The 26,902-nt window shown below is 47.8% G+C and overlaps 1 protein-coding gene across 1 annotated transcript in view; it reads right to left on the reverse strand.

Moving 5' to 3' along the window:
* Positions 1–875: 875 nt before the first annotated feature.
* Positions 876–26,902, reverse strand: part of Ptch1 (patched 1) — a 58,058-nt gene continuing 32,031 nt past the window's right edge. Inside the window, exons 13-24 of the mRNA XM_051151145.1 lie at positions 25,119–25,237; positions 24,182–24,584; positions 23,520–23,829; positions 18,336–18,478; positions 16,158–16,341; positions 14,264–14,544; positions 11,100–11,237; positions 8,996–9,138; positions 5,312–5,411; positions 4,597–4,851; positions 2,422–2,965; positions 876–1,970 (exon numbers count right to left, since the gene is read on the reverse strand). Of these exons, the coding sequence (XP_051007102.1) occupies positions 2,423–2,965; positions 4,597–4,851; positions 5,312–5,411; positions 8,996–9,138; positions 11,100–11,237; positions 14,264–14,544; positions 16,158–16,341; positions 18,336–18,478; positions 23,520–23,829; positions 24,182–24,584; positions 25,119–25,237 (2,619 nt within the window). The 3' untranslated portion in view covers positions 876–1,970; position 2,422. The remainder of the gene's footprint in view (positions 1,971–2,421; positions 2,966–4,596; positions 4,852–5,311; positions 5,412–8,995; positions 9,139–11,099; positions 11,238–14,263; positions 14,545–16,157; positions 16,342–18,335; positions 18,479–23,519; positions 23,830–24,181; positions 24,585–25,118; positions 25,238–26,902) is intronic.

Below are 26,902 nucleotides of genomic sequence, written 5' to 3' on the forward strand. Positions count from 1 at the left end.
GACAAAATAAAACTATGAGAGAGAGAGACAGACAGATACACACACTCTGAGACTGTCGTCTCCTGCCAGCTCTGTGTTCTTCCTGCCTTGGCTGACGTGTTGTACAGAAACCAAGGGGCTGTATGGAAGAATCTCCTTTTGCCACGTGACTGGGGCTCAGGAGTGAGGGACACAACCAAGAACTGCAGGGAAGCGCCTTCAGGGTTTTACAGCCCCCTCCTCAGTTCAGGGTGCAAGCTATCTGAGCAGAGCTGGTGCTGGGTAGGCAGACAGTGGCTTGACAGGCATTAAGATAGTAGCAGTGGGTGGCCAGGGCCTCTGGCACATGTGTGTGCATACAAACGCACATACAAAGGAGCACATGGCAGCCACAGGTGGGTTCCAACTAGTATCTTACAGTTTGGGGGATACACAGGGTCTGAGGTCACTACACTGCTGATACTATTACTAGGGGCCCATTGCCTTAAATTTTCCATTGAAGACAGGAGGGACTCAGGGAAGCTACAGGCGGAGCGCACTCCTCACAGCAGCTTCCATATTCTCAGTGCTCACCTGCAAGGGACAAGGATATTGCTCTCCCATCTACCAGTCTCTAGGCAGCGGAAAAGCAGCTCAAACCTCAGGGAGAGATAACAGGGTCAAACTTTAAAATCTAACAGCGCGTTCAGAGAGCTTCCTCTGCGCACTTCTATGGGTAAGGTGGCATCTTCCTGCTCCTCCAAGGACATCCCATCGGATGAATGCTAACAGTGGAGAAAGGAAGGAAGTACACACAGGGTAACACACGGAAGAGTTCCCAGAAACCCAGCCGACGGCACCACCAGTTAGCATGCCCCAACTGGGCAGTCAGTTTTGCCAGAGAGAGACTCATATTTATAAAGGCCTGAATACGGACCTTGAATGTAATAGTTTTTTGTTTTGTTTTGTTTTGAAATGCCTGTATCTGTGACATGGGGGTAGGAGGCTGTGTGTATGTGTTGATCATCAGAAAGGTACAACCACACTTCCCTCGAGTGTAATCTCATGCCCAGCTGAGACTCACCACCAGTGGTAACTGGTGAGACTCTAGAGACAGTGGCTCTAACAGCCAACATTATGACCTCTGGGAACACAGCCTCTTTGAAACACAAGGTAGGGTGCCTGGAGAGCTACCCATGACCTCAGGAGCTGCCACAGGCATGAAGCAAGTCTGGCTTCTCTTGAATACTCCCAGAGATCAAGACAGATGATGATGGGGCCATCCTTCCACTAGGACCAAGGCAGAAAGAGACCTGGACCTTCCCAGCTCAACTAGGCCAGAGCTAAGGCCACACAAAGCAAAGAGAAATGACAACAACAACAACAACAAAAAAATCACAGTACAGTACATTGGAAAATCACATGCGCACACACCCATGAGAACCGTATAAAACCACCCCTAGAGAAGCCACTGGGATTAACCTGTTTTCTTCATGTCTGCTCGTTAAACAATTATCACGCATAGCGTGTTCGAAAGTTAACAGTAACATTTCATCCTACCACAGGGTTGTGATATGCAAATTTAAAATATCTTAAACAGAAACCTTTACAAATAATCCTATTACATAAGCAATATTTGCATAGAATTATACAGGTAAATTATACAATATTTAAGCAGCAGCGACATATGCTGGGAAAATTTAAAAACTAAGTTAAGCTTGGTTGCGGCACAGAGCCCAATGTACACAGGGGGAAGACCCTGTGGTCTCCCCACTCTGGGGCAGGAGTGGAGAGGCCCCAGGCAATAGACTGTACAGCATTTCCATGTATATTACATGTGTACACCTCTTAAATATTTATAGGAATATTTCACAAAAATAATACAATCAGTTACAGTAACAACGAACTGCTTTCCCATAATTCCAAGCAGTTCTCTTCAAGCAGTCAGTCTGGAAAGAGGTGGGGGCAGGGCTTTCCAATCTTTGGCCTCTTTGCTTCAGATTTTAATTACCCTTTAAAAGAAAACAAAAAAAAAAAAAAAAAAAAAAAAAAAAAAAGGAGGTCACATTATGGTCACGACCACACTGAGCTGTGCACCACTCACACAGCTCTTAGCTCTGGTGGACAGCTGAGAACTCTGCAACTCTGCAGTAGGCTGACTGTGGTGCTCAATGCGCTCCATCTACTTTCACCTTGCAAGGCCATCTGCATGCTTGTTAGAACTCTGCGGTAAGTGCTCAGCAAACAGGCACAAGGCAAAGCTGTTAAACTGCATTCGGAGAGATTAATAGTAAAGAAAAGAAATCCGGTTTGGAAATGTATTGTTACTCGTGGTTAGATAAGAGTTTGGCCTCATCAGCCTTGCCGTCAGGATGAAAGGTCCCCCAGAGTACAGACTGGGGTGTGCCACTGCTCAGGTGACCCTGGGAAGCACAGCACCACTGGGGTCCCTGTGGCACATACCTCAGTCGGAGCTGCTCCCCCATGGCCTCTCCTCACATTCCACGTCCTGTAGCTCTATGACCTCTACCTTCGAGTCCCTCCTCTCGCACCTGACATGAAAAGGCACATGGGGGTCCTCGAACACGCCGTGGTCAGTCTCAGGGTAGCTCTCATAGCCTGGACAGGGTCCCCCTCGGGGATTGCGCCCAGGCCCAGGTGGAGGGTGCACAGCGACAGTCACAGAGGCAGAAGCCGTCACAGTGGTGATGGGCTGGCAGTAGCTGGGCACAGAGCTGCCCACGGCAGTGGACGTCGGGTTCCGAGGGTTGTGAGAACGGGCCCCGCGGAGGCCTGAGCGGTCCCTATTGCTAGGGCCAGAATGCCCTTCAGCAGAAACCTCAAAAGCGTCTCTGCGCGGTCTGTAGGGGGGTGGCCGCAAGCCTTCTCTTGGGGGATCCCTTCGAGGCTGTTGGCTTTGCCGTCCGGGGGACAAGGAGCCAGAGTCCAGGTGGGGCTGCTGCCGAGGGTTTGAGGGAGGATGATGTCTCGGTTCAGGATGGACCACCTGCAGAGGTGACACAGGTTAACACAGGGACGGAAGGTGGTGACCTTCCACACACAAAAGAAAACCAGTCCCTTTAGTAAACTCCAGATGTGGATCCTGCCAGCTCCCGCATATAGCTGCTTATAGCTGCTGCCTACACTGCAGGAGCATCCCAACAGGGTCACTCTCACAACCAACTGCTCTACCCTGCTCAGTCTACCCTGCTCAGTGTGGTGAGACCCTAGGTCCTTCTCCTCAAAAAACTGCAAGTGTTTGGGCTGGGCTGGCCAAGAGGCAGGAGGTCTTGGTACATATACAACTATAGACTGTAGCCTTTAAAGGTGTAAGGCTCCTGTCTCTGGGTCATTTTGGCTTTGTTTCATCTGCCAGGCCAGGTGTGGCTAGCAGCTAATACACTGAAGAGCAGAGCAAAGACAGATAGTTCTGTTAGGCAATGTGCCTCTGCCTGTCTATTAGGAATCTGGTTTCTGGGTCTCTATACAAAGCTCAGAGCAACACAGTGGCCACATCAATCAAAGGACCGTGACCAACTTCAAAGTCGGTGAGCTTGTACCTATTTTTAGGCTCCTGCTGAACCGAACCAGATTCACACTGCAGCTCAGCAGGGCATCGTCACGGGTGTGTGTGGGGGGAGGTGGGGGGGAAAGGGGACAGGGACACAGTTCATTGGCCAGCCCCTCTCTCCCTTCATGGAAGGCTGCTCTAGCCTAGGACTGGAAGACACATTTCCTGTAAGGATGGTGTGGGCCTCGGGCACCAAAAAGGGGGCTTTGGAGGCGTGTTTAACATCTTGACTGGGGGCTGGTGAGGGTAAGGAAGGAGCCCATGGATTCCTCACTATCTTCTTAATTAAAGTTAAGCTCAGGATGATTCTGAGCTCCAACAGATGGAGAGCCAGCTCTAACAGTAAGAGCTTGAGGCCACAAACCTATGGGAAAGCCTTATGGAGTAATTAAAAAAATTTTGTGCTAAGGCCAATTATAGGTGATAGAGATGAGAAGAAAAAAAATGCTTCCCATGGCAGTATAATAACTGTTTATTACATGTCCTCACACATCATTCTGAAATGACAGGTAGTGTGAAAGGATAAGAATGGGGAGGGGAGAGGGCGCTGGAGAGATGGCTCTGTAGTCAAGGGCATTGGCTGCTCTTTCAAAGGACCCAGGTTCAATTCCCAGCACCCACATGACAGCACACAATTACCTGTAACTCCAGTTCCAGAGAATCTGACAACTTCACACACACAGACAGACATGCAGGCAGAACACCAATGCATAAAAAAATTAATAGATTAAAAAAAATTCTTAAAAAGTTCTGAATCCACCTTGAATCAAGGTAGGGCTGGGAATGAACTCCAAGGCTTTAAGTATTCGAGGCAAGCACGTCACCTCCCTATAGCAATGCTAGCACTACTCCACTTTCATCCACAAGATTAAAAGGAAACATGTCACAGTTTACAAAGAGTGGCATGCTGGCAGTTTCCTGTGACCTGACCTGGTGGTGTATGTACTTCTTTCTTGCACCCCATCTGTCTACGAGATCTGCTGCTCAGAGTAGGAAGGGGCCTCCCCTGGACCTACTGGCCCCTTGCCACAGGAGAGGAATTGTTCTAAGTCCCCCAGGTGACTTACAGTGGACCGGGCAAAGACAGGGTTTTCTGTGGCTTCCACAATCACTTGATGGGCAGGACCTCCTGCGCCCCGCTGCGCCTCGTAGTGCCTGAGCTCCTCACTGATGCCGGACACCGTGGTCTGAGAGCTGTACTCCGAGTCAGAGGAATCAGACCCATTGTTCATGTGACCAGGAGGCACTGCAAACCGGACGACGCTTGGAGGTGGCTCAGGCGAAGGAGTGGGCAGCCGGTTCAGGCCATTGGCTGGAGACACCTATGGAAGGGGATTGCAGATTAAAAGTGTTAACATTTGTTTATCGATTTCAAAGTTCAAAGACAGAGTTGTTCATCACCCTCTGTCACCTGACAGGGGAACCCCACACGTTACACTGTATCTACTTCCTTTCTCCTCGCTGTCTGGAAAACCAAGATCCTGGCACAAAACACTACCCCTGTCTTCTAGCCCCTGAAAGGCAGGATAGATGTCTTTCACCTATTTGTCCTGTGAAGCCCAAACACTTATCTGCTGCAGGAAAACCTTCCCTTAGGTACCCTCAAGACTAAACGTGCCCATCAGTTGGTCTAAAGCAGCTCTATAGCCGCCCACCACCACCTGAACTGTCAAAAGAGCCCATACCATCTGCAAATACAGCAGCACCTGACTAAGTCTGGCGTAGCACTGGGGAAAGCAGGTGGCCCGGAGGGTGAATGTCTCACCCGGGGCAATCACTGACCTCAGGACACGGTCCAAAGAAGGACAAGAGCACAGGCAGCAAAACTAGTCCATTGAGAACCCCCAAGACGGTGAGAATAGCCAGGACAGCAAAGAAGTACCTAGAAGACAAAAAGGGGGTACGGGACTCGTCAGTGCGAAAGGAGAGCACCCCGCCCTCCATGCACCCCCCTACCCTGCTGAAGTCAGCTGTGGAAACCATAGTTCAAACTGAGCCCAAGATTAGTTTGGGATTTTGTTCTTTTTTCACGTTATGACTCTGAGGACTACCCTCTGCACCCTACAGAGCTACAGCGCTAGCTCATGAAGGTGAAAAAAAAATTATTAGTTTGCTGAAATCTCATGCCTGTAATGTTATTTACAAATGTGTTACACCAACACAGAAATATGGAATGTGAACCGAATGGCTGAACAACCTGAAAGCAGATACAATGCCGAGGGGCCCCTCTCATGAAAACCCAGCAGAAGCAAACAAATGAAGTGAAGGGTGTAGAATTTAAACAATTTGGCCCAGGAGGAAAAGCAGCCCGCTTCTGCAGGCAGCTAATCCACTGTGAAATGCCCTGGCCTCTCACGGCAGAATCTCTAATTAAGTCTCCAGTGCATCAGGTAAGTCTTTCATTAATCACAACTTTCTGCCTAGAGTTCTCTGGGTTCCAGTTTTACCAAACAGCTCCAATTGCAACCTTTTCAGAACACAGGAACCAGCTTTCTGCAAAGAAAACGCTGCCCATTCTGTGGGAGCTGGGGCATTGTGCGGGGTGAGCGCGCTCCACAATGGCAGCGCTGCTCTGCAGGCCAATCTTTTGTTGAACAATTTAGCATCTTTGAATACTCTTGTTTTGCGTCAGCCAATTCAAACATAAAGGCTGAAGCACCATGGCAGAAGAGGGAGAGTGAACAGTGAGTCCTGCGTTCCCACCATTGAAGGCTAAAAGGTCTGGGATCCTTCAAGAATACCAAGGTAAACCTGTCGGCCAGGGCCCGCCTCTGCTGGGCACTCTGCACAGCTGGAGGGCACACACTCCACGCAAGGATGCTTTTCTGGAACTAATGATTTCTAGGGCTTTGATGGAAGTGGGTTGCTGGGGCTGGGGGGGGGGGTGGGGGGTTCATAAGTTCTGGAAAGAAAGAGTAAGTTCTGGAAAAAAAGAGGGAAGGCTAGATATCTATCTGTGAATGGTCCCCTGGATCATAAAACCCAATAGCCACCCTACAATGTCCAGTCTTATGTATGTTTTGACATCAGATGAAAGGAGGGAGAATCCTTATAAAAAAACAAACACCTTACAGCTGTTGTAAACACTAAAACCTGCTGAGTTGCGTCAGTAAGAACCTAAGCAGCCAATGCCTTTCTCTAACATAAACTGTGGAGCTTTTGGTGGAGGCACGTATCCTCGGCAGGCATTAAGACATTTGCCTCTCATCCATCTAGCTGTGACATAAACAGACCAATTAGATTTCTGACGGCTTCGTGTATACAGTGTCTAACTCATTTATTCGACTCCAGGGAGGGCTTTATCTATCCTATTTTAGAACATGGCAAGCCCTTCTGTGCTTAAAACAGGAACCCTGGGATCTCTGGGAGGGGATGAGGAGGCCCAGCTAGGACAGGATGTGGGGACACAGGTTCTGCTCTGGGGCATCCTTTGCAAAGCTGTGGACCACCTCCTCAGCTGACCCGCAAAGTCCAGCACACCCTCCATTTCTCTTGGCTTTGAACTGCCTGGGGAGACATGTATGTCCCGAAACCTGCAGACCACAAGCCGCACAGCAGAATGGGTCACATGCTACTTTGCCAGTATCACAAAAATGGCACCCGTGAGACTGGCTTTAGCTTCGTGTTGGAAGGACTACCAGGCCATGCCAAGGCAGTCTCATGTGGCATCGGGCTTTTATACGAGAAAGACACCAGTGCAAGAAACACCCAGCCAATGGTTTAAAAACAAACCCAAGCCAACATCTAAGTTAATCGAACTGACTCACCAGTATTTGGCAAATGTGAATCTACTGATTGGCCCTCTAACTTACCACTAGGCTGTGGGAAGACAAGCATGCTCAGGCTCACCTGGGAGCTGTCTGGAAAGGCCTCTGTCAATGTGCACTTTAATAGGCCCAGCTAAAGAAGGATATTATATAAGAGGGCTGATCTACACTGAACCGGAGTCAGCCTCTGCTTACTCTACCCGCAAACAGTGAGCCCTCATTCAGAAAGACTGACACCCCAGCCAGCCCCAGAAGCTTGGCTGCCCAATGGGGCTTATGCCTCAATGGACTCACTTCCTTTCTTTTTCTTCTCTGGTGGTGGGGACTGACTTCCCCTTGCCCCAGCTACCTTAAGGCAAATGCTTCATGTATCACCGAGCCAGCCACACCCACAGCATAGCTAACTTTTGTTCCTTATTCATCTTCAGCTAAACTTCTAGCTGAAAGCCTTTTTTTTTTTTTTTTTTATCTGAAAAGGCAAACTTCCCCTACTTGGCCAGGCTGTGTGTATCCATGTGTAAAACTGATTACAGCCAGATGTGGTAGCACATGCCTATAGTTCTAGCACTTTGGAGGCTGAGGCAGGACAATCAGTTCAAAGCCATTCTCTGTTAGGTGAGTTTGCGGCAAGCCTGGGCTACAAGAGACCTGTTTCAAAAACAAACAAACAACAACAAGAACAACAAAACACATAACCCCTTAAAAAGCATTTTCTCGTCTTCTTCATACTTTTCTGCTTTTAACACAATGCCGCTTTTCCTGAACAGTGGTCTGAAGAGCAGCCAGGCTGTACAGGAGCTCTAGCCTAGCCAGGAAAGCACAGAGTGATCCTGTTTCCAAAAGCACCAATAAAGAAAAAACCAAGCAATGCTAACCAAAAATGGGCTGGTTAGGTCCTATCTCTCCAGACACATAGGGTTCTGCCTTATTCGAAAGACACCTTACTTATTTTGGACACAGGCTCTGCCTCTTTGCAACAGAGTTTGGTTTTAATCCAGTGGTAACCCAGTGAGGTTAACAGTGCTTTAGAATGTTGTTTCTTTCTTGTGCAGATAAAAATATTTTTTTTTTCAAAGTGAAAACTCACCGTCCTTCATACTTTGCAAAGTTACCATCTTACCCAAAGTAATAAAACCCTGCCTTATGATCCAAAGGGACTCAAGTACACAGGCCAAACTTGGGAGTCCCTGAATCGGACCCTGCAGCCAGGTGTTCAGCGTTACTAAGTTTTCTTCCTACTGTTTGCTTTAAGGCAGGGCCTCATCAATCCCTGCTGTCTTCAAATTCAATATAGAGAGCCACGGACTGGGACTGAAGAGATGAACTACTCACACTTGTTTTACGTGTTGTGGGGCACAGAACCCAAGGCGCGCCTAGCATCCCACTGAGCCACATCCCCATTCCCCCACAGTTCTGAGGAGGGAACCAAAGCTGAACTTCATTGACTAGCCAGAGCCCAGTCATCTCTCGATAGATGTTTGCACCTCATGCCTCAACACGTGGGATACCATGTGACTCTAGCTCCAACCTGTGGTGCTGCCTCTACTCCAACCCTTTCCAATTTGTCTCTTAAGATACTGCTAGGCCAGGATGATTATAGGAGCCAGGTGGAGATGCTGCCACCTACAGAGAGAGGAGGAGTAAGCCACAAAGACAAGGACGATTTTCATACCACGCCTCCTCTTCCATTTTTGCTTACCTGACAATGAAATCAAATTCGGACCCTGCAAGCATCAATACACCCAGTAGAGTGGACACAGCACCATCCAGGACAGGAGCAAACATGTGCTCCAGGGCAAGCATAGCCCTGTGGTTCTTGTCACCAATGGCTGTCAGAAAGGCCTGAACAAAGGAAGAATTGAGATGGTCACAGGCTGTGTAGTAGGTAGGCAGGAAAGTGCTCAGCTCTGTCTACACTTAGGTTTTGCTGACTTTCTCGTGCATCTCCTGAGATACTGTCCTCAAACTCGTTGCTATAAAAGACTGACCTTGAACTTAACTCCTCTGTGCTCCACTTCTGGAGTGCTGAGATGTACAGATGTGCACTACTCTGCCTGGTTCTATGTTGGTGCAGGGGATAGAGCTTGGGCCCTCGTGCAGGCTGGGCAAGCACATTACCACTTTACTCACAGCCCTTACCCTACAAGTTAAGTAACTGTTAAGTTCATGTAGGTGACTGGAGTCACCTCAAAGAGACTAACTACTCCATTGGTGAGAAAAAAGCATCCAAAATGTAGAAATAAACCCAAAAGGATGACTGTCTTTTTAACATCACGATAAAGCATCGTTTTACTATGTCTTCTGAAAGAAAAAAGTGTGTGTGGGTGTTTTGCCCGTGTGTGCATACATCTGTGCACTGTGAGCTTGCCTGATGCCCACAGAGGACAAGAGAGGGCATTAGGTCCACTGGAGCTGCAGTGGTTGTGAGCCTGCACTAGCTACGCAAGCCCCCACCAAACGAGCCTCAGCCCTGCCTGAGATACAGGTGCTGCCTACACCTTTTTCTCCAAAACACACGCTCAAGCTTTTATTTCTTAGCTCCCAGAATGTTTACTTGACCTCATTGGATCTGGATTCACTACAATGGCCCTGTTCATAGTACTGAGCCATCGTTAGTTGTGGCACGTATGTATCTTGAACAAAACCAAAAGCACAGTGCTCTGGGCTTACAGTCCCCCCAGGCAGACCCCTGGACCCTGCTCATCATCCAGCCTAGCCTACTTAGTGATTTCCAGGCCAGTCAGAGACTCTGTCCTAGAAAACAAGGTGATTGGTGTCTGTTACCCTCCAGTTTCCACAGGCGTGCACGAACACACACACACAGACAATCCTAAAACACTGTTTCTAAATCATCATCTTACTAATAGTTTCAAAACATGTTCTGAACTTCTGAACATCCAAGCCCACAACCTGTAAGGGCAGTGACAGCCCAGAGAGGCTACAGAAGGCACATACCACGCACTACACCCAAAGAACAATGCAGGAAAAGTAATGCTCACATCCATCAATTGGTTCAGGCCCAGAGCTGGGTTTCCCAACTTAGGCATTCCAAAAGCCAGCACTTATTCAGTCAATATTATTTATTGAATGCCTGTTAACAGCCCCCAGGTACTTAGGCTATGAGCACATTTGTAGATGGAAGTTAAGACGGCTACAAGATTTTTAAACTAGTTTTCTCATCAGTGTGTACAGATGGCTCATCTTTGGATTCTAGACTCTCTTTCAGGTTAATTTCTCCCAACAACAAGGCAGTGTATAAAGAAAGAGGGCCAGGGTCCTGGTGAAGAAGCATCTGGTTCTGTCTTCTGCTGCCACAGATGCAAGCAGAAGCTGGGAGGTCTAGCGAGTTGGGTGGGCTGAGGTGGAAGAGCAGGATCTTCAGGGCTGTGCACCTGAGCTTTCATTCACAGGCCCGAGGGTGTTTCTGCGGCTGGCAGCTACCTCACCCTCAATTACGCTATCCCTACACCAAGCCATTGAGGGTGGTCTTGTTTTATCCCCACTTTATGACTGTACTTAGAACAGTGTGGATGTTTGCCTAAACACATACAATGTCCTGGGACAATGGTGACAACCTCAGAACTGAGTGCTACTAATGGAAATGCAACAGCACCGTGCAGAGCCCTTGCAGGCGTCGCTAAGGCACTGCCCTGAGTGGCGTGTGGTCATTTTTACTCCCCATGCCTCTAATCACACACATTCCAGACCTCCTTGCAGAAACTGCGCTTGACGCTGTCCCTGTGAGCAGACAGACTCCTTTGCCCTGTCAGTGTCAGCTAATTTCCCCTAAGAACCTCCCGTACCAAGGCCACGTGAACGGTGAACTCCACTCCGATGCCAACAGACGCGATCAGGATGACCACAGGCACAGCGCTCAGCTTGATCCCAATGAGGCCCATCATGCCGAAGAGCTCAACAGTCATCAGAGCCAGGACCGTGACCTTGAAGAAGGAACACACAGTAACTCAGTACAGGGTATGCCAGGAGTGCCATTGAGTGAGGAAAAAAAAAAAAACCCCAAAGTGGCTTCATTGAGTCAGGGTCGGGGTGGTGAGTGGGTGAGGGGGTGGGTGGGAGAGCAACAATACATCTGTCACCTAAAGACTATGAAAACCTCTTACAACCTCAACTTCCTGCTGGAATGGAAGTGTTTGGGACAATTTACTGTCAGGCTAAACAAGGTGTGTGCACATGTGTGTACATGGCGTGTGTCTGTGTGTATGCGTGTGTACATGTATGCACATGTGCTAGGAGTAAATAAAGCCTGGGTGTTCTCAGGAGCCTCCACGTTGTTGATCACTGAGACCTCAAGTTCACTGGTTAGGCAGGCTGGCTGGCCAGGCCCTCTCCTGTTGCTGCCTCCCTTGTCTCCCAAGCACCACACATAGTGCACTTTTGTGCAGCACACACTTTAATGGCTGAGCTATCTTTCTATCCACCCAGTTTAGTACTCTCTGCAAATTTCTTTTCTAATATCTCTATCCTAGAAAAGGAAACGTAAAGGGAGCACACACTGGAGGCGTCTGTGAAGGGTCAGACTGTCATGGAGTGCAATCCCCCTGGCATTGTTGTTATCAGCAACACAATACCTACACTGTATTAAGTACTCTTAAGTCACTGCAGATAGTTCAGCGTACACAGGAGGAGGTGCACAGGTACACGCAAATACAGTCCTGCTTGCTTTAGTACACCTGACTTGAGTCTCAGGGGACTCTGGTACACAGAAGTCCTGCAGCCAATACCTAGGAGAACTGAGGTTCCCAACTAGGCCTTTTAACCTTAAGCACCAGAAGGTGTCTTCTAATTTCTTGGGTTCATACTGTGGGGTTTTTAATTGTGAAGGCTGCAGCCTAAAGAAAGCTGATAGGATGGGGTGACAAAGGCCTTGCGCTTTGGTTGGAGAGCACACAGAATGAAGAGACCTGGGGGCCTAGGCCTGTGGTGGTTGAGAGGACTCTGTGCTCTGAGATGGGGAACAACTAGGATGCACAAAGCAGATACCCCACGTTTAAGCAAAGGCTTTGAAGAGCCTTTCATCCTGCATGTAAAGATGTGCGGAGGGATGGTAAGAAAATCTGTAAGGTAGACTTTGAGTTTCTTGATAGAAGTTATTAGAAACAGATGGCATGGGATTGAGGCAGGTATCCCATTCCTGTCCCACTACGGAAAATAGTTTAGAGGATTAAATGTCTGCCCTGCCCTAGGTTAACTAAGGCTATTTTAAAATATAACAAGTGTCTATGTCTTAATTGATTGCTAGCCAGGCCTACTGATAATACAGATAATTTAAAAACAGTAAGTGGCACCCAACGTAGTAGACATGTATTCACATTCTTAAAAATCTTATTTTGTCAAAGTCTGAAAAGGGTGAGTTTAGCAGTTAAGAAGTTAAGATAGATACTTTTAGGTTGATAGATTTGAGCTTTGATAGATACTGATTTAGTTCAAAACTTTAAACTCATCAAGATAAAACAGCATTTTCTTCAAGGTTGCCAAATACCTTTTGATTAAACATGTACATAAGTCTTACTTATTGGTTTTTATAATTTTTCATAATTGGACTATGTATGTATGTATGTATGTATGTATGGCCTTTTTTACTTAAACAGAAAAAGGGAATTGTTGGGCGATGGTCTAATGGATTTTGATACTAATTACTGCTTGCTGTCTCTGTGACCCACCTTTTGGTTAATAAAAAGCCGTCTCTCCTGGGCAGGGCAGATGAGATGGGTGGGGCTTGGGGAGAGAGAGAGGAATCTTGGGAAGAAGAAGAAAGACCCCCATGAGGAGGAAGAAGAGAAAGACCAGGAGAGAGACTTGAAGGGAGAGGAGTAGGAGGCCGCCATGGGTGAGATGGAGAAGCACATGGCCAGCGTGGATGGAGAATCCAGCCCAGATGAAGAACATTAGCAAGTATTTGGGATTATGGATGGGAGGTAGCTTGATAGAAGTTATTGAAAGCAGATGGCATGGGATTGAGGCAGGGATCCCTTGCCTGCCCCACTATGGGAAGTAGTTTAGAGGATTAATGTCTGCCCTGCCCCAGGTTAACTAAGGCTATTTTAAAATATAACATGTGTCAGTGTCTTCATTGATTGCTAGCAGGGCCTACTGACCATACAGGCAATACATGTAATTTAAAAACAATACCCCACCACTTTGACCACACAGAGGAATAAAGAAATGATCTTCCTTGCTTGGAGTTAGGACTGTGGGTGGTGGTAAAGGTCAGGTCGGGAGAAACAGTGAAAGATGGACATCATCCATGTCTTAAGTGCTGTGAAGACTTCTGCAGACTAAATATTTACCTTTAATGTACCTGCTGCCCAGACTGAGCACAGAAACAAAACCTGTTTTTATAATTCTGGCACTTTAAAGGCTATACCACAGTTCAGGGAATTTAAAACAATGCCAGGATTTCAGACTGTACATGAGACTCACTTCAAATCTGAGAGAAATTTCGAGAAAAGATGCCCCAAACTGGCTTTGAGTGGCAGTTCATCACTTCCCCAACAGTTACAGTGTACATGGCACACAGAAGCCCCAGTGTCATCCTTAGCCCTGCACTTCTGTCCAAGCTTCTCTGTGCATGCGTCCACGCTACACACAGAACTGGCCACACAGTTATTAGGTCTGGGATGAGGACACACAGCGAGGCTTAGAATTGGAAAATTAGCTATGCTCTGGTTATTTTTACTTAGTAAATTTCCAGCACTTTTATGCAGTGTGTTTACAAAGCCCCCAAATGCACATCTTCATGCTGTGTGAGAGGGAACCCACATTCTAGCATCAGAGGCTCTACCTTCCCCATGAACCTCACCACCTCAAGTAGAATAAATATCTTACAGATGAGGCAATCCACGCCGCCTCCTCTAAAGGCCCCAGACATAAACAAAACTTCCCGGCTGCAGCAAGAGCTGTGCTGAAAGGAATCTGACTCCCATAAAGACCCTTATAATAAACTCACAATGATCCCGGCCGTCCAGGGGTTCAGCAGGAAGACGGCGCACACTAGAAACGTGCAGGCCAGCACCACGCTGATGGCGAGCAGCAGCCAGTGGCGCAGGCTGATGTATTGCTCCCAGAATAGGAAGGGGTAGCCGTTGGGGTAACTGGACAGGCCGAGGCTTGTGTAGTTGTTACAGATGACTCTCACTTTTTCAATGGCTTCCACAAAATCTGAGGTGTCTCGTAGGCCGTTGAGGTAGAAAGGGAACTGAGCGTATTCGATGGGTTCAGCTGCTGGGACTGGACAGAGGAGAGAAGAGGTGGGGTAAGTGAGGAGGCCCCCGGTGAAGAGACTCTTCATCCCAACTCCACACATGTTGGGTATAAAGATGAAAAGAACTTCAAAAAAGCTAAGCCATTATTACCTTTCTTTAAAAAAAAAAAAAAAAAAAGGACAAACACTACACGATTCTGGGCTTTTACAATATTCACAGTTGATTTAAAACTTCTCACTAATAATCAACACTTCCTCTCCTACTTTCTTCATGAAAAGTCTCTTGCTGTTTGCCGCAGCATATTCGAGACGAGCTGGCTCTGGAGCTCCCAGGAACCCTTCCCAACCCCGCCCCCTCTCATCGTGCCATGTGCGCTGGGATTACAGATACGCTGCCACACCCAGCTTCAAGTTGGTTCTGGAAACTCCAACCCAGTCCTTAGGCTCGCGTGGCTCACTCCCTGGCTGAGCCATCTCCTCAGCCCATAATCAACACTTTGATTTCTATTTGCTGGTGGCAAAGGGTAAAGGTGGGTGGGCAGTGGAAGGCCTCTGGGATTTTTTTTTTAAAGCCTTTGATTTTATTATCCCAGAAGCAACTACCATTGAGATGGTCTCAATGCTCTAAGACTTATATGTTGAAAATACTTTTTATTCCCACATTCAATCTACTCTTCTTGACCATTTATAAGACCAAAGTAATCTCAGAGTCATGCCTTGCAGAGAGAAAAAACAAAAACAAAAAACCCACTTCCCTTTCTCGTCCTTTAGTGACCTAGCAACTTAAATAGTCCCTGCTTTTCTAATGCTAAGTCTTCAGCAAGAGGGGTCGAAATCCTCACACAACAAGCATTTAGCTACTGCCCTTGTGTGTTCCACACCCTTTGGGGTCATTCAGCTGACTTGCTAAACATGATTTGCCCTATTATAATCTCAACTATAAATTTTCATTAAGACAAGCCTTGGCTGCTTGCCACCAGGCGCTGGGGTTTAGGTACAGGGGAGTTCAGACTGCTGGCGGCCCTGTTTGCACAAGGGCCCGTCTTCTTGCTCATGTCTTCTCTTGGCCCAATATCCAAAGCATATGCTGCTACTAACATCTCTAACATAAATGCAAATTAAATCCACACAGAGCCACCTTTCAAACCCTAGGCTTAGGGGTGAGGGGAAGAGGAGAACACTGATGTATACAGACTTTTCTCCTCCAGTTTAAACAGCTCTGACGGAGCACAGGTGCTCGGTGGCTTACAGAAATGACCCAACATGCCAAAAATCCCTTCAACACCAGAGTTGACAAAGTTAAGATAAACATATAATCCCCAGCGATAAAACTCCACAATAGTAAAATAACACTCAATGTGGAGGCGTCCCCAACTTTCACATGGACCAGCTGGCATCAGGAGAAAAGCTACAAAAGGGGGTTAGAAACGCTTATTTCTCACCGTTGAGAGTGCAGGGCTCTGTTCCATTACACATCCTCATCTGTCTTCCCAGAGTTTTAAACTAAAAGAAATATACTGTTCCATTTACACTTTTGAACCCTGGGCAGTGTCAATGGATGAGGCTGTGGCTGAGCTCTAGGTAGTGACTGAAGGAGCCTCTGAGGGCTCCCAGCCTCCCTAGATGGATGGCTACTTACTTCTCAGCCTGGTCTCTGGCATGTAGTCGGCTTTGTCATGGACCCACTCTGGCCGATGAGGCCGGATGTTGGCCTGGGAGGCAGCATAAGCTACAGGGTCGTTGCTGACCCAAGCCGTCAGGTAGATGTAGAAAGCACTGGGATTAATGATGCCATCTGCGTCCACCAGACGTTGTTTAGTCAACTACAAAAAAAAAAAAAAAAAAGAACAGAGGTCGCTCAGAGCAGGGCTGTGGGGTAAACACACTCCTGCTGGGACAGCAAGGCTTTGTACCTACATTCCCAACAAACAGTAGAATGCCCATGGCTTGACAGTGCCTTTTGCAAGCCCCACTGGAATACCTTTGATGTCTTTCAAAATACACTTATTGGGTGGAGGGGGCGGGGGATGCAGCCACCAGTGTGTTTACAACAAGCACACGGTTCTGCAGATGGCCCAGGAGTTGGCTGAACCAATTAAATCTGAATGCTAAAAAGGACAAGTCTACAGCCAAGGCGGGAATGAGCAATCTGGAAAAACATATTTATAGGAGGGGCAGGGGGAACCTGGCAAGCATCCCCATCCACGTCTGTGTGCAGTTAACCTCTGTTGTTAACACTGAAGGAAATACCACCCAGTAAATGGAGGGGGCTATAAAATAAAACAACATCTGTATAAATTTTGCTAACACAGCCTCCGATGACCTGTGTACTCAAAAAAAAAAAAAAAAAAAAAGCCCATTGCCACAGAGTAGGAAGACAATGGTGCAAAGCCAGGGCCCTTCAGAGCAACAGCACTTCTGAGCCTTGGTCAGATTCAGCGGTTGCATCTGCTCCCTCTACTGTAGGTCTCGTGGCTTTGCTTGGGTCAAGGACACTATGAGACAGAATGTGGATTATGTATGTATGGTAGATACATCAAAAATTTTTTTCCTGTTTACTTTAGATCCAGGCTTCCTTCCAACGTTTGGTTTTTTTTTTGTTTTTTTTTTTAAACAAAATGAAAAACACCAGTGACAGCAGTTCACAGAGAAAGGGTGGAGAAATAAAGAGCATGGCAGAGACGGAGAAAAGCAGACGGCAGGGATCTGGATTCAATTAATCCACGGGATCCCTAACAACTGTGGGTCTTCAGACTGTCTCTGGAATTACACAGCACAGCTCCTGGCCTCCGTGCATGTAGCATTCTCCTCTTTCTCCCGAGAGAGGAAATGGGATCTTGGTGCCTGGCCCCACCACAGGCGTCCCGCAGGCTCCCTGATCCCTAACTCCCATTCAGTGTGTCCCTGCTACACTCTCAGGCGGGCTGGTCTGCCATACCCTTGTCAGACCCTGACAGCCCACTGCACAATTCTATAGAGCATCCAACCTCACACTCCACAACGGCTCTGAACAATGTACTTTGTAAATCTGTCGCCTTTAACGCCCGTAAAAGGGAGAAGACAATACACAGAGCTGCTGAGAGGATCATTAACATGATGTTTTCTGCCTAAAGATACAGAAGTCAAACTACCAGAAGCAAAGAGGCCTAGGCTCACGCCAAATCCAGGGTGCAAACATACCCCTGAACATGCCTGAGGAAGCCAAAAGGGATGTGCTAGAATCCAAGTGCTTCAAATACAGACTGCTATCCAGAAGAACAGTTTTCACTACACTAGGGAGTGAGCAACATGGGGGAGGGGGCGTGATTCTCTTTGCTATATTCAAGACACAAGCTTCCTGCCCTTGGCATCTTCTGTTGGGGCCACAAGGACCCCACAAAGCATTAACTAACAAATATATCCTTCTGTAATGACTTCTCGAATCCTCTAAGCCACCTACCTATCCTGTTCAGATGACTGCTGCGCAAGAAACCCACCATCCCATGTCCGAACACTAACGTGTTATTAGTAGGATAAACACTTCAGAATTAAACTCCGGAAGCCCAGCATCAATTGGTGTTTCTCGTCCCCAGGAAACACCTGCATTGTCAACACTGTATTCTGCTCATTGCTACTGGGTCAGAGGTAACACCTGCCCCCTCCCTCGGCAGGCAGGGAAAGGCGAGCTTTCTGGATGGCTAAAGGTCACTTACGTTAGATAGTGGGGTAAGAAGGCTCAGAGAGCCAGTGCAAGCTTCTTTCTGCCACCTCCTACCTCTTCCTGTCCTCACGAACTCTGCCAGCCCAACAGGTCAGCTGCCCTGAACAGTGGGATTACCTGACTAACATCGATGGGCTTGTCTCGGCTGCCAGTCTGCACCAGGAGCTTGTAGGCGAGGACCCCGTCGTCTGATCCATTTTTGTAATTGTTCGGCATGATCCTCCCAGTTTCCCAGTCACTGTCAAATGCGTCCTGAAGTCCTAGAAACAACAAACATGTGCAACACATTAAAACCTGGACCGAGAGCTCTGGTCCCGAGGGACTGTGCTGAGGACAGCGGGCAAGGCAGGGGACTTGTCGGCAGCTTTCACTCACTTAAGGGAAGACTCCTGCACTGTTCCTGAATGAACCTTGGTGCCAATCAACTACTCAGAAACGTTTTACTTAAACTAAGGAGCTGGCTAGACGGCTCAGAGCACTTGCTGTTCTTCCAGAGGATCCAAGTTCAAACCCAAGAACACACTCTGGAGGACCTATAACTGCTTATATAACTCCAACTCCAGAGGTGACACCCTCTCCTGGCTTCTACAGGCACATACACACACAAAAATAGATTTGAAAAAAAAAAAAAAAAAAAAAAACACACAAAAAAAAAGGGGAGGAAGGCAAGGTAGTAATTGCAGTACTCAGGAAGCAGAGGCATGCAGATCTGTGGGTTGGAGGCCAGCTTGTTTTACCTAGTGAGTCCCAGGGCAGCCAGAGCTACATAGAGAAACCCTGCCCCTATACCCCTCCCCCTGTCACCAAAAAAAAAAAAAATGAGTGGAGGGGAGAGGGAAGGAGGTTTGTCACTAGGTATCCCAGTATCGCAGTCTGGCCTACATCTTGACTTCACTATGTAGATCAGGCTAACCTGGAACTAACTGAAATCCTCCTGCCTCTGCCTCCCAAGTGCTGGGCTGGCTCAACACACACACACACACACACAAAAACACACACACACACACACACACAAAAACACACACCCCACACACTTACACTCCCCGCCCCCAACCTGCCTCCTATTCCAGCAAGAGGAAGCAAGAGGGAGAAGAAAGACACATAGCCCATCCATTAACCATTTCATGCTACACAGGGAGCTCTGGCAGAAGTTCCTGATCAGGACCAGAAATCATACCCACAGCAGTAAAATCACATCCAAGCTCCCAGCTTCCACCAGCAGCTTGGCTGCCCCTGGAGTCAGGGTGAGGGAACACGACTCTGTCAATCTGATCCATCTGTTTGACTTGTGCAGCTAATACAAGCTGTGGGATCTGCTGCCAGGCCGTGTAAAGATCACAGCCAACACCTATTCACTCTCCTCCTGCTCTCTTCCTCTCGCGCCACCCTTTCTCCCAAGTAGAGGGTGTGTGGAGGAGAGGGAGCCCAGGGAAATCCCTCACAGGGTAAATTTGGATCTGTTTGAGCACAGGAAGCCGCAGGCCAATACAAGGAGGCTCTGTGAGAACAGATGACAAACCGCAAGCCCTGGGAGGGGGAGAGAGCCTTCTGGGCTGGGGGGGGGGGGGGGGGGGATGGGCAAGCCCACCAGCTCACCGCACACAGCTGGGCTTGGCTGCTGTAATCGAAACCAGCACCGTGGACCTGACAGTTTGGCTACAGCTGTAAAGAGGTAAGCATGTTGGAAGAGAAAACAGGGCCCTGGTGACCCAGACTTGGGGGCCGAGCACTGCCTGGAGGGCACTCTCCTCTGCACCCCCAGCAGCCCTGCACCTCAGCAGTCACCTCCCAAGTAGACCCCCAAGTCTACTCAGCTTCTCAGAAGAAGACACCCCCCCCCCTTGTTAGACCCGGCTACTCAGCGAGGTGCATTTGACTCCGTTGCAGGACGTGACTGTGGAGACTTCAAAAACTAAAGCAAACTAAACAAAAGGAATATTTAGCATAGTCAGGTATTGGGGGGGGGATGGGAAGTGGGAAGAGGTGGGGCAGCCCTCAAAACAAAAGCCTCTCTCCAACATTGTTATGCTGTGAGCACTGTTTTTAGGAAGTAGGCTGGGTTGGTCACCCATGGGCCCTGTTCTCTGGAGCTGGGGGGAAGGCAGCAGAGGGACCACCAGGGTGGCAATCTCAGTCTCAAACAGACCTTTTCACAGTGAGGTCTGCACAAAGGCAGCGGTAAGCAGATGTTATTTTATGACCCAAAGCCCTTCCCAACCCCCAACTCTGGAAAAAAAAATAATAAACAGAGGAGGACGACAACCGCTTCCCAACCCCCTACAAGAGGCCTGGTTGGTTTCCAAGCCAGGAGAGAGGAGAACTTTTATTACTTCAGACTTGTAAGGTCCTCTTGGCTCAGTGCTCACGGGCTACTCCAGGCAGTCTGCCTTCATCAATTCTAACACTTACCTCCTGAGAGGACAATTAGCATTATCATCCCCACTTTTACTCTTGAGGGCAGTGTGTTGTCCAGAAGTGATGGCAAAATGCACGGAGAGCAACAGTAGTTTAACCCAGGTACCACTGGCATCTGGCGTCAAAGCAGGGTACCAAAAAGGCATTTGCAAAGGTATGTTCGCACAGAAAGACTTCTGTGCCACTGAGGAGGGCAGAGGAAGATGAGGTCTGCAGGGTCTGCTAGGCCGCCAACGCTGGCCCCGTGTGCTCGGCAGCTCCTGACTTTATGAACAGTAAAAGCTCTTCCACGACTAGTTCAGTATTTTCTGACTAACCACTGAAAACCTCAACTACCATGGGCTGAACATCAAACACTTGCCCCTTGGCTGACACTTACATTCCAACAGTTTACAGCAAAACCTTACATTTCAGCTGCAGTTCTCTCACTAGAAACATTTTACACAGAAAATTATTTTTGAGTCTAGGCTAAAGGAATTACCCAAATATACAAGGCCCTAGAAATGAAATGATAGGTCTATTTCATTCCTGTTAACTCAGTGTGATTTAAAAATGAATGCCATCTGTACACAATGCAGTCAGAGGCAGAGTGCTGCCCTGGGATTTACCTCAGGACCGACTCTAAATGGCATGAGATAAGCCCTATATTACCCCGAGTGAAAAAGCAAAGTAACTACTATTGGAGTGTTGACAAAGACCAGAGAAAGCACAGTTTAACGGACTTCAAAACTACACACAACAATTTGGAAGAAGTGATTCCTCCAAGGAAATGTTCAAGGACCTGAGCAATCACTCAGTAGGTCTAAAACATGCCTCAGTAGCCAAGAGCCCTGCTGTCTGTGAACAGTGCTCTGAAGGGCACTGCAGCCCCAGGGGTGCATTAGATTCTGCCATCTTAGCATTCATGAACATAACAGTCTGGCTGGGTGCTGTTTGCTTAGCAACCAAAATGTAATTCAAATATACAGACATTTATATACCTGAATGTTTTGGGTATTGTAAGAGGTGGAACTACAGACTAATACTGTTTTAAGAAGGTTGGCCTTCAAACTGTCAGTAGTTCCCTTCTCAACCCTGGCCTACCTCACCAAAGGGAAGACACAGGAGGGCACAAGCTTCAACACCCTCCTCCACTCAGCACAGCACTCCTTTGTCATTTGTGGCAAGTTATTTGCATGTCTTTGGTCAATGCTGGGGGTTGGCTGCACAAAGCAGAGACTCTCCCAACTGTTTGGCTCTCTGCTAACTCACTACTTAAAAAAAAAAAAACAATGCCTCCAGGACCAAGTGTAAGAAAATAAAATGCTGAGTGAAGTCAAGTTAATCTCCTGGGTTTCCAGGGCTGCAACAATAAAGCGATGCTTTCCCCACCATCCCCCAAAGTTGGACCCGGCACAGGTGTATGAGCAAATTCTAATCACTGCTCAATTCCAACTCCTGTCAAATCAAGTTGTTTATCACTTAATGCAGACTCAAATGCAAACTGGCTGCCTGATCTTTACATACAGAGCACTGACTTAAGACAAAAAGAGGGCACTTAAATATGTGTTTAAACAAGCCTAATTAAGTGGGAAATTAAGACAGCGCCTGGGATAATCTAAGCCAACAAATGCTGGAGTCGTAATTATTTGGGTACTCCAATAAAAGCAAATTTGCTTGAATTGTGTGGATAATGGTCCCGTTTGTCTACTGTGCTTTGCATGTGTCAACATGAACAGATGTTCTGGGAACCACTGAAAGAGTTTATATTCAGTCAGCTTACAGTTACAAGAAAATTCAGACCATCTTAACATTTTTCTCTAGTTAAATAATGTTTCCTAGAGTTGTGTCTAAGAGGGTAAAGGTCATCACACTTGATGAATTCGATCCATAGGACTCGCATGGTGCAAAGAGGAAGTTGTCCTCTGGCCTCAGTACACCCAAGATGGTATGCAGAGACACCCTCACATCCAAACCAATAGATAAAATGGAGGGGTGTGTTTGTCAGGATTTGCCCCTTTATGAAACAGCAGGATGTGGCTAGACATTTGTAAGGTCATCACCAAATGGAAGAATGGTCACTATGAAGCTCTTTAGAAGACAACAGCGTATATGGTAAAACCGAAGGGTGAAGTGCACACACCATTTTTGTGTTGGATGTTGACACTCAGGGAAAGACCCGGGTGGGAGCAAGAATCTTCTAAACCTTCCACTCAAATTTGCTATAAACCCAAAGCGTATGAAGAAAAATGTAAAAGATGGTCAAAATGTGCAACAGGTGACCCAAAATCCAGGGTTACAGTAAGCTGTAATTTAGCAGGGGACTCAGAAACCCCACTAAATACTCTAGTGTCACTTGGTCACTAAAGTAGCTCCCATCCAAAAGGAAAAGAGCAAATAGAAGCATCCGGGCTCCCTATTTTCAAATTCAAATGTCTTTCCCCAATGCAGGCTCATGAATGAGTTAACACAAAGCTCTTGCTCAGATGGTTACAAGTTTTTAAAGCAGGGTAGGGTGGGGTGGGGTGTGTCGCGCACCTGCCATAGAAGTGGGCTTTATATAAAACAGACTGGAGAGGCACTCAGCAGTTACAAGCACTTGCTGCTCTTGCAGAAAACCTGGGTTTGGTTCTCAGCGCAGACGTGTTGGTTCACAACCATCACAACTCCGGTTCCAGGGGATCTGATGCCCTCTTCTGACCTCAGGCACCAGGCAGGCACATACATACATACATACAGGCAAAACACACACTCGGGTAAAATCAGTGTCTTAAAAAATGGTTGAACACGCTGTTGCCTTATGATGCAACAATCCTTTCCTATGGTGGGCAGAAGGGAAGCCGACAGCAGGTCAGGTCAAAGAGTGACAGAGAAGCACACAGGGGCAGCCGCCTGCCGCGGCCCTACCTTGGAGCCAGTCTCTGAAGTAGTGCAGCCACATCTGGGGAAGTTGCTTGTCCTCCTCCAGCATGACATACTGGACACTGCTGAAGCTCTTGTGAAGGTCGTAAAGCAGGTGCTGGATGTTGGGGTAGTCTGCTTTCTGGGTGACTATGTACATGTTGTAGAAGGAAAAGTATTTGAACTGTGCAGCTATGAAGTCATATTCTCTGGTTTCCCGGGGGACAATGTCCGTGAGGTCCAGCCCATCTCTCACTCGGGTGGTCCCATAAAGGCTGACCCCTAGCAAGCCCAGGAAAAGGAGGATTACCACAACCTGCAACAGAGAGAGGAGTACCGGATGAGATGCAGGAGAACATTCCTGATTCCTCCCAGACCAGTGTCAACTGCTTTCTTTCCTCCTTTTTACCTAACAGCCCAGACCTGGCACGGCAAGTTAGGGGGCCAGTCTCCCAGAGAACATAAACCCACAGTTAATCGTCTTTCAAAGTAATGTCACGAAGAATAAAAATGTTAATATAAAGTGAGCAGCGCATTTGTACTTGTATTAGTATTCGATACATGGAGCCTCCCACTGCAGGAACATGCACATGGCGATGGGTCCAAAAGGTGCCAAAGGGCTTTTAGATTTTTCTTCAGGGCAGGAAGTCACACATGGTGGCGGTTACCTTGGCTTTGGGTTTCAAGAGGAAAGGAGCATAGTGCTTCTGTGCAAACGAGGAGAGTGTCCACTTGGTGCAGGGGGGCTCCAGGCAGTGCAGGCTGGAGTCCGAGAACTGAGAGAGCAGATCCCTGGTGGAGCTGGTGCTCTCAGGGCTCTGACAGCTGAGGGTGTCCTGGGTGACGGTGACAGGCTGAACAGAGATCTCGGAGCGTGGCTCGGCAGTGGTGTAGTACACATGAGTGTGAGGGTCGTACTCTGTCCGGAGCTGGACCGTGGACTGCATGGTGATGTGTGTTTCATGGGCGAAGCTATGGCTGCTATAGGGGGGTGGGGGGCTGTAACGCGTGTTACTGTGAGGTTCCGTGTAGGCCTGTGGTTCGACCTGAATCACCCTGCTGACACAGGGGCTGAAAAAACAAAAGATAAACATACCATAATGGAGGGAGTGGGCTCTCATTTCTGCTGAAGACTGCTGCTACCCACTGACATCACTGACTGAAGAGAGACACAAGCAGCACCTGACCTGCTCTGGACAGAGACCAAGCCCCAGCCAAGGCGTAGTTCTCCCTGAAATGACGATAACTCTCTCCAAAGCACACCACCCTGAATGTGTTCTAAACAGGCGGTGGTCAGCGTTACTCTGCTCTGAAGAGCTACCAAACAGTCCACAGATGAACAGACACAGGCTCACAGTGGAAATGAATGACCACGGGTGGCAGAACCTCTAGGGAAAGGTTTATGGGCAGATCTAGGTGCGGGGAGGGGAAGTGTGGAGCTCAGCCATGCCCTGAGACACCTGCCTACTATTCTTCCCAGTCCCCATGACGCTAGCCCAAACCCTGTCAGCTACGTTCCAGTCTGAGGGAGCCCAGGGACCAGAAAGGCCTCCAAAGAGCCTTCCTATACACCCGACCAATAGAGGCCCCAGGTGCCGAATGTACCTTGTGAAACAGCAGAAAATGTCCAATCGTCTGTCCTCACGTCTATATAAGTCCATGCTGAGAATTGCAGGAAAAATGAGCAGCACCATGGCAAAGTTGAATACCACCACTACAGCAGCCTGTAGCAGAAAAACAGTAAGTCTTCAACACACCTGCTATGAGCATGTTGCTGTATAAGCAAAGATATCACCACCACCACCACCACCATCATCATCATCGTGTATGAACAAGTAAGTGTCTGCCTGAAAGTGTGTGCCTCGTGTGCACACAACTCTCGCGGAGGCCAGAAGAGGGCGTCAGATCCCTGGGATCACAAACAGTTCTGAGCTGATATGTGGGTACTGGGAACAAAACCCGGGCCCTCTGGAAGAGCAGACAGGGCTCTTAACCACCGAGCCATTTCTCTCCCCCCGCCCCCCAAACAAACATTCTGGACAGTAGTCTCTCACCACTCTACTGCTACCTAGTGAAACAGAGCTAGCAGACAGTCAAGGGGCTCCCTCTTCTTCCCCACCACTAAGAGGCTGTGTGTGACTGAAATGGAAGAACCCCAGAAGCTACACAGGTTGGAGTGAAACCAATGCTGACTTAGTAACGTAACCAAATCAACCTCTGCAAAGCCAGGCAGAGAAGGACTTGAGATGTTTTACTCAAAAACAAAAAGAAACATCTTGCGTTTAGTACATTTCTAAGAGATCCCACAACCAAGATTAATAATATGTATATAAAATAGGTTGAGTCTATCAAAGTGTCACCATTAAAACATGAAATAAAGTTTCACATGTCCCCTGAGGTTTTTAATAGGCATATTCCAAATAGCCCCAGGAGCAGCCTGTGAGGCATGTTAGCGAGTAACAGCCAAGGTCAAGGAGAGCTAAGCAGAAAGAAATTCCAGTGTGTGATTATCGTCTGCAGAATAAATAAGTAAGGATTCAAAAGCCACCCCCGTAACCTAGAATAAACACAGGGCTAGGTTCTGCGGCACTTGGGCAAATCTTCTGCTGAGCCAGTAAAAATTGCAAAATTGGGCTGTTATTAGGCAAAGCTGACAGGACGTCCAAGGGCAATCCTGTTCTGAGAAGTGGACAAGAAGCAGAAAAGAAAAATGGAAGGAGAATGCTAAACAGCCAAGAAATAATTCGATATTCATTTAAAAATAAATCCTCCTAGGAGGAGCTTTCAAAAGACAGCTTCTGAGACCTCAAAGTAGGAAGATGAGGGAAGGGAGCCTAGCCATCATTGGTACCCAGAGCTATAAACCAGAAGACATTCACAAAGGGCTTTTTGATGGAGTGTGGGTTTGTGCTCTAGGTGAAACAGCAAGCCAGGAGAGCACTCCTTCAGCAACGAGTCCCTGTTAAGTCTGCAAAGCCGTAAAACAACCAAGTCTCCTACATTACGCCAACTCCTTTCCTGAGTTAACTGTAAAAGGACCTCGTCAACTCACACAGAACAGGTTAACCACAGCTCAAATGCATGTGCAGGGGCCCTGAAGACATATGAAACAGCACATGCATGTGACAACCTAGGACACCCCCCCCCCCTTTTTACAGATTAGCCCTGTGCTGGGTGCTGGAAAAGCAAAGAGCCCTCAGAACTACAAACAGGTTACACCACACAAGGCTGACTTGTGCAAGTTTAAAAACCGGTCCCCAGCAGCTCAGAGGGGAGACTGCTGCTTGTGGGTCGGGGTAGGTAGTGTCTGGTCCAAAAAGGCTTCCGGGGAAGGGTTTAGAAGAAAACAGGGTCCAAGAAGAACAAGGAAGAGACAAGATGTGTGGCTG

Source organism: Acomys russatus, chromosome 9 (genome assembly GCF_903995435.1).
Source record: "Acomys russatus chromosome 9, mAcoRus1.1, whole genome shotgun sequence".
Classification (NCBI taxonomy): Eukaryota; Metazoa; Chordata; class Mammalia; order Rodentia; family Muridae; genus Acomys; species Acomys russatus.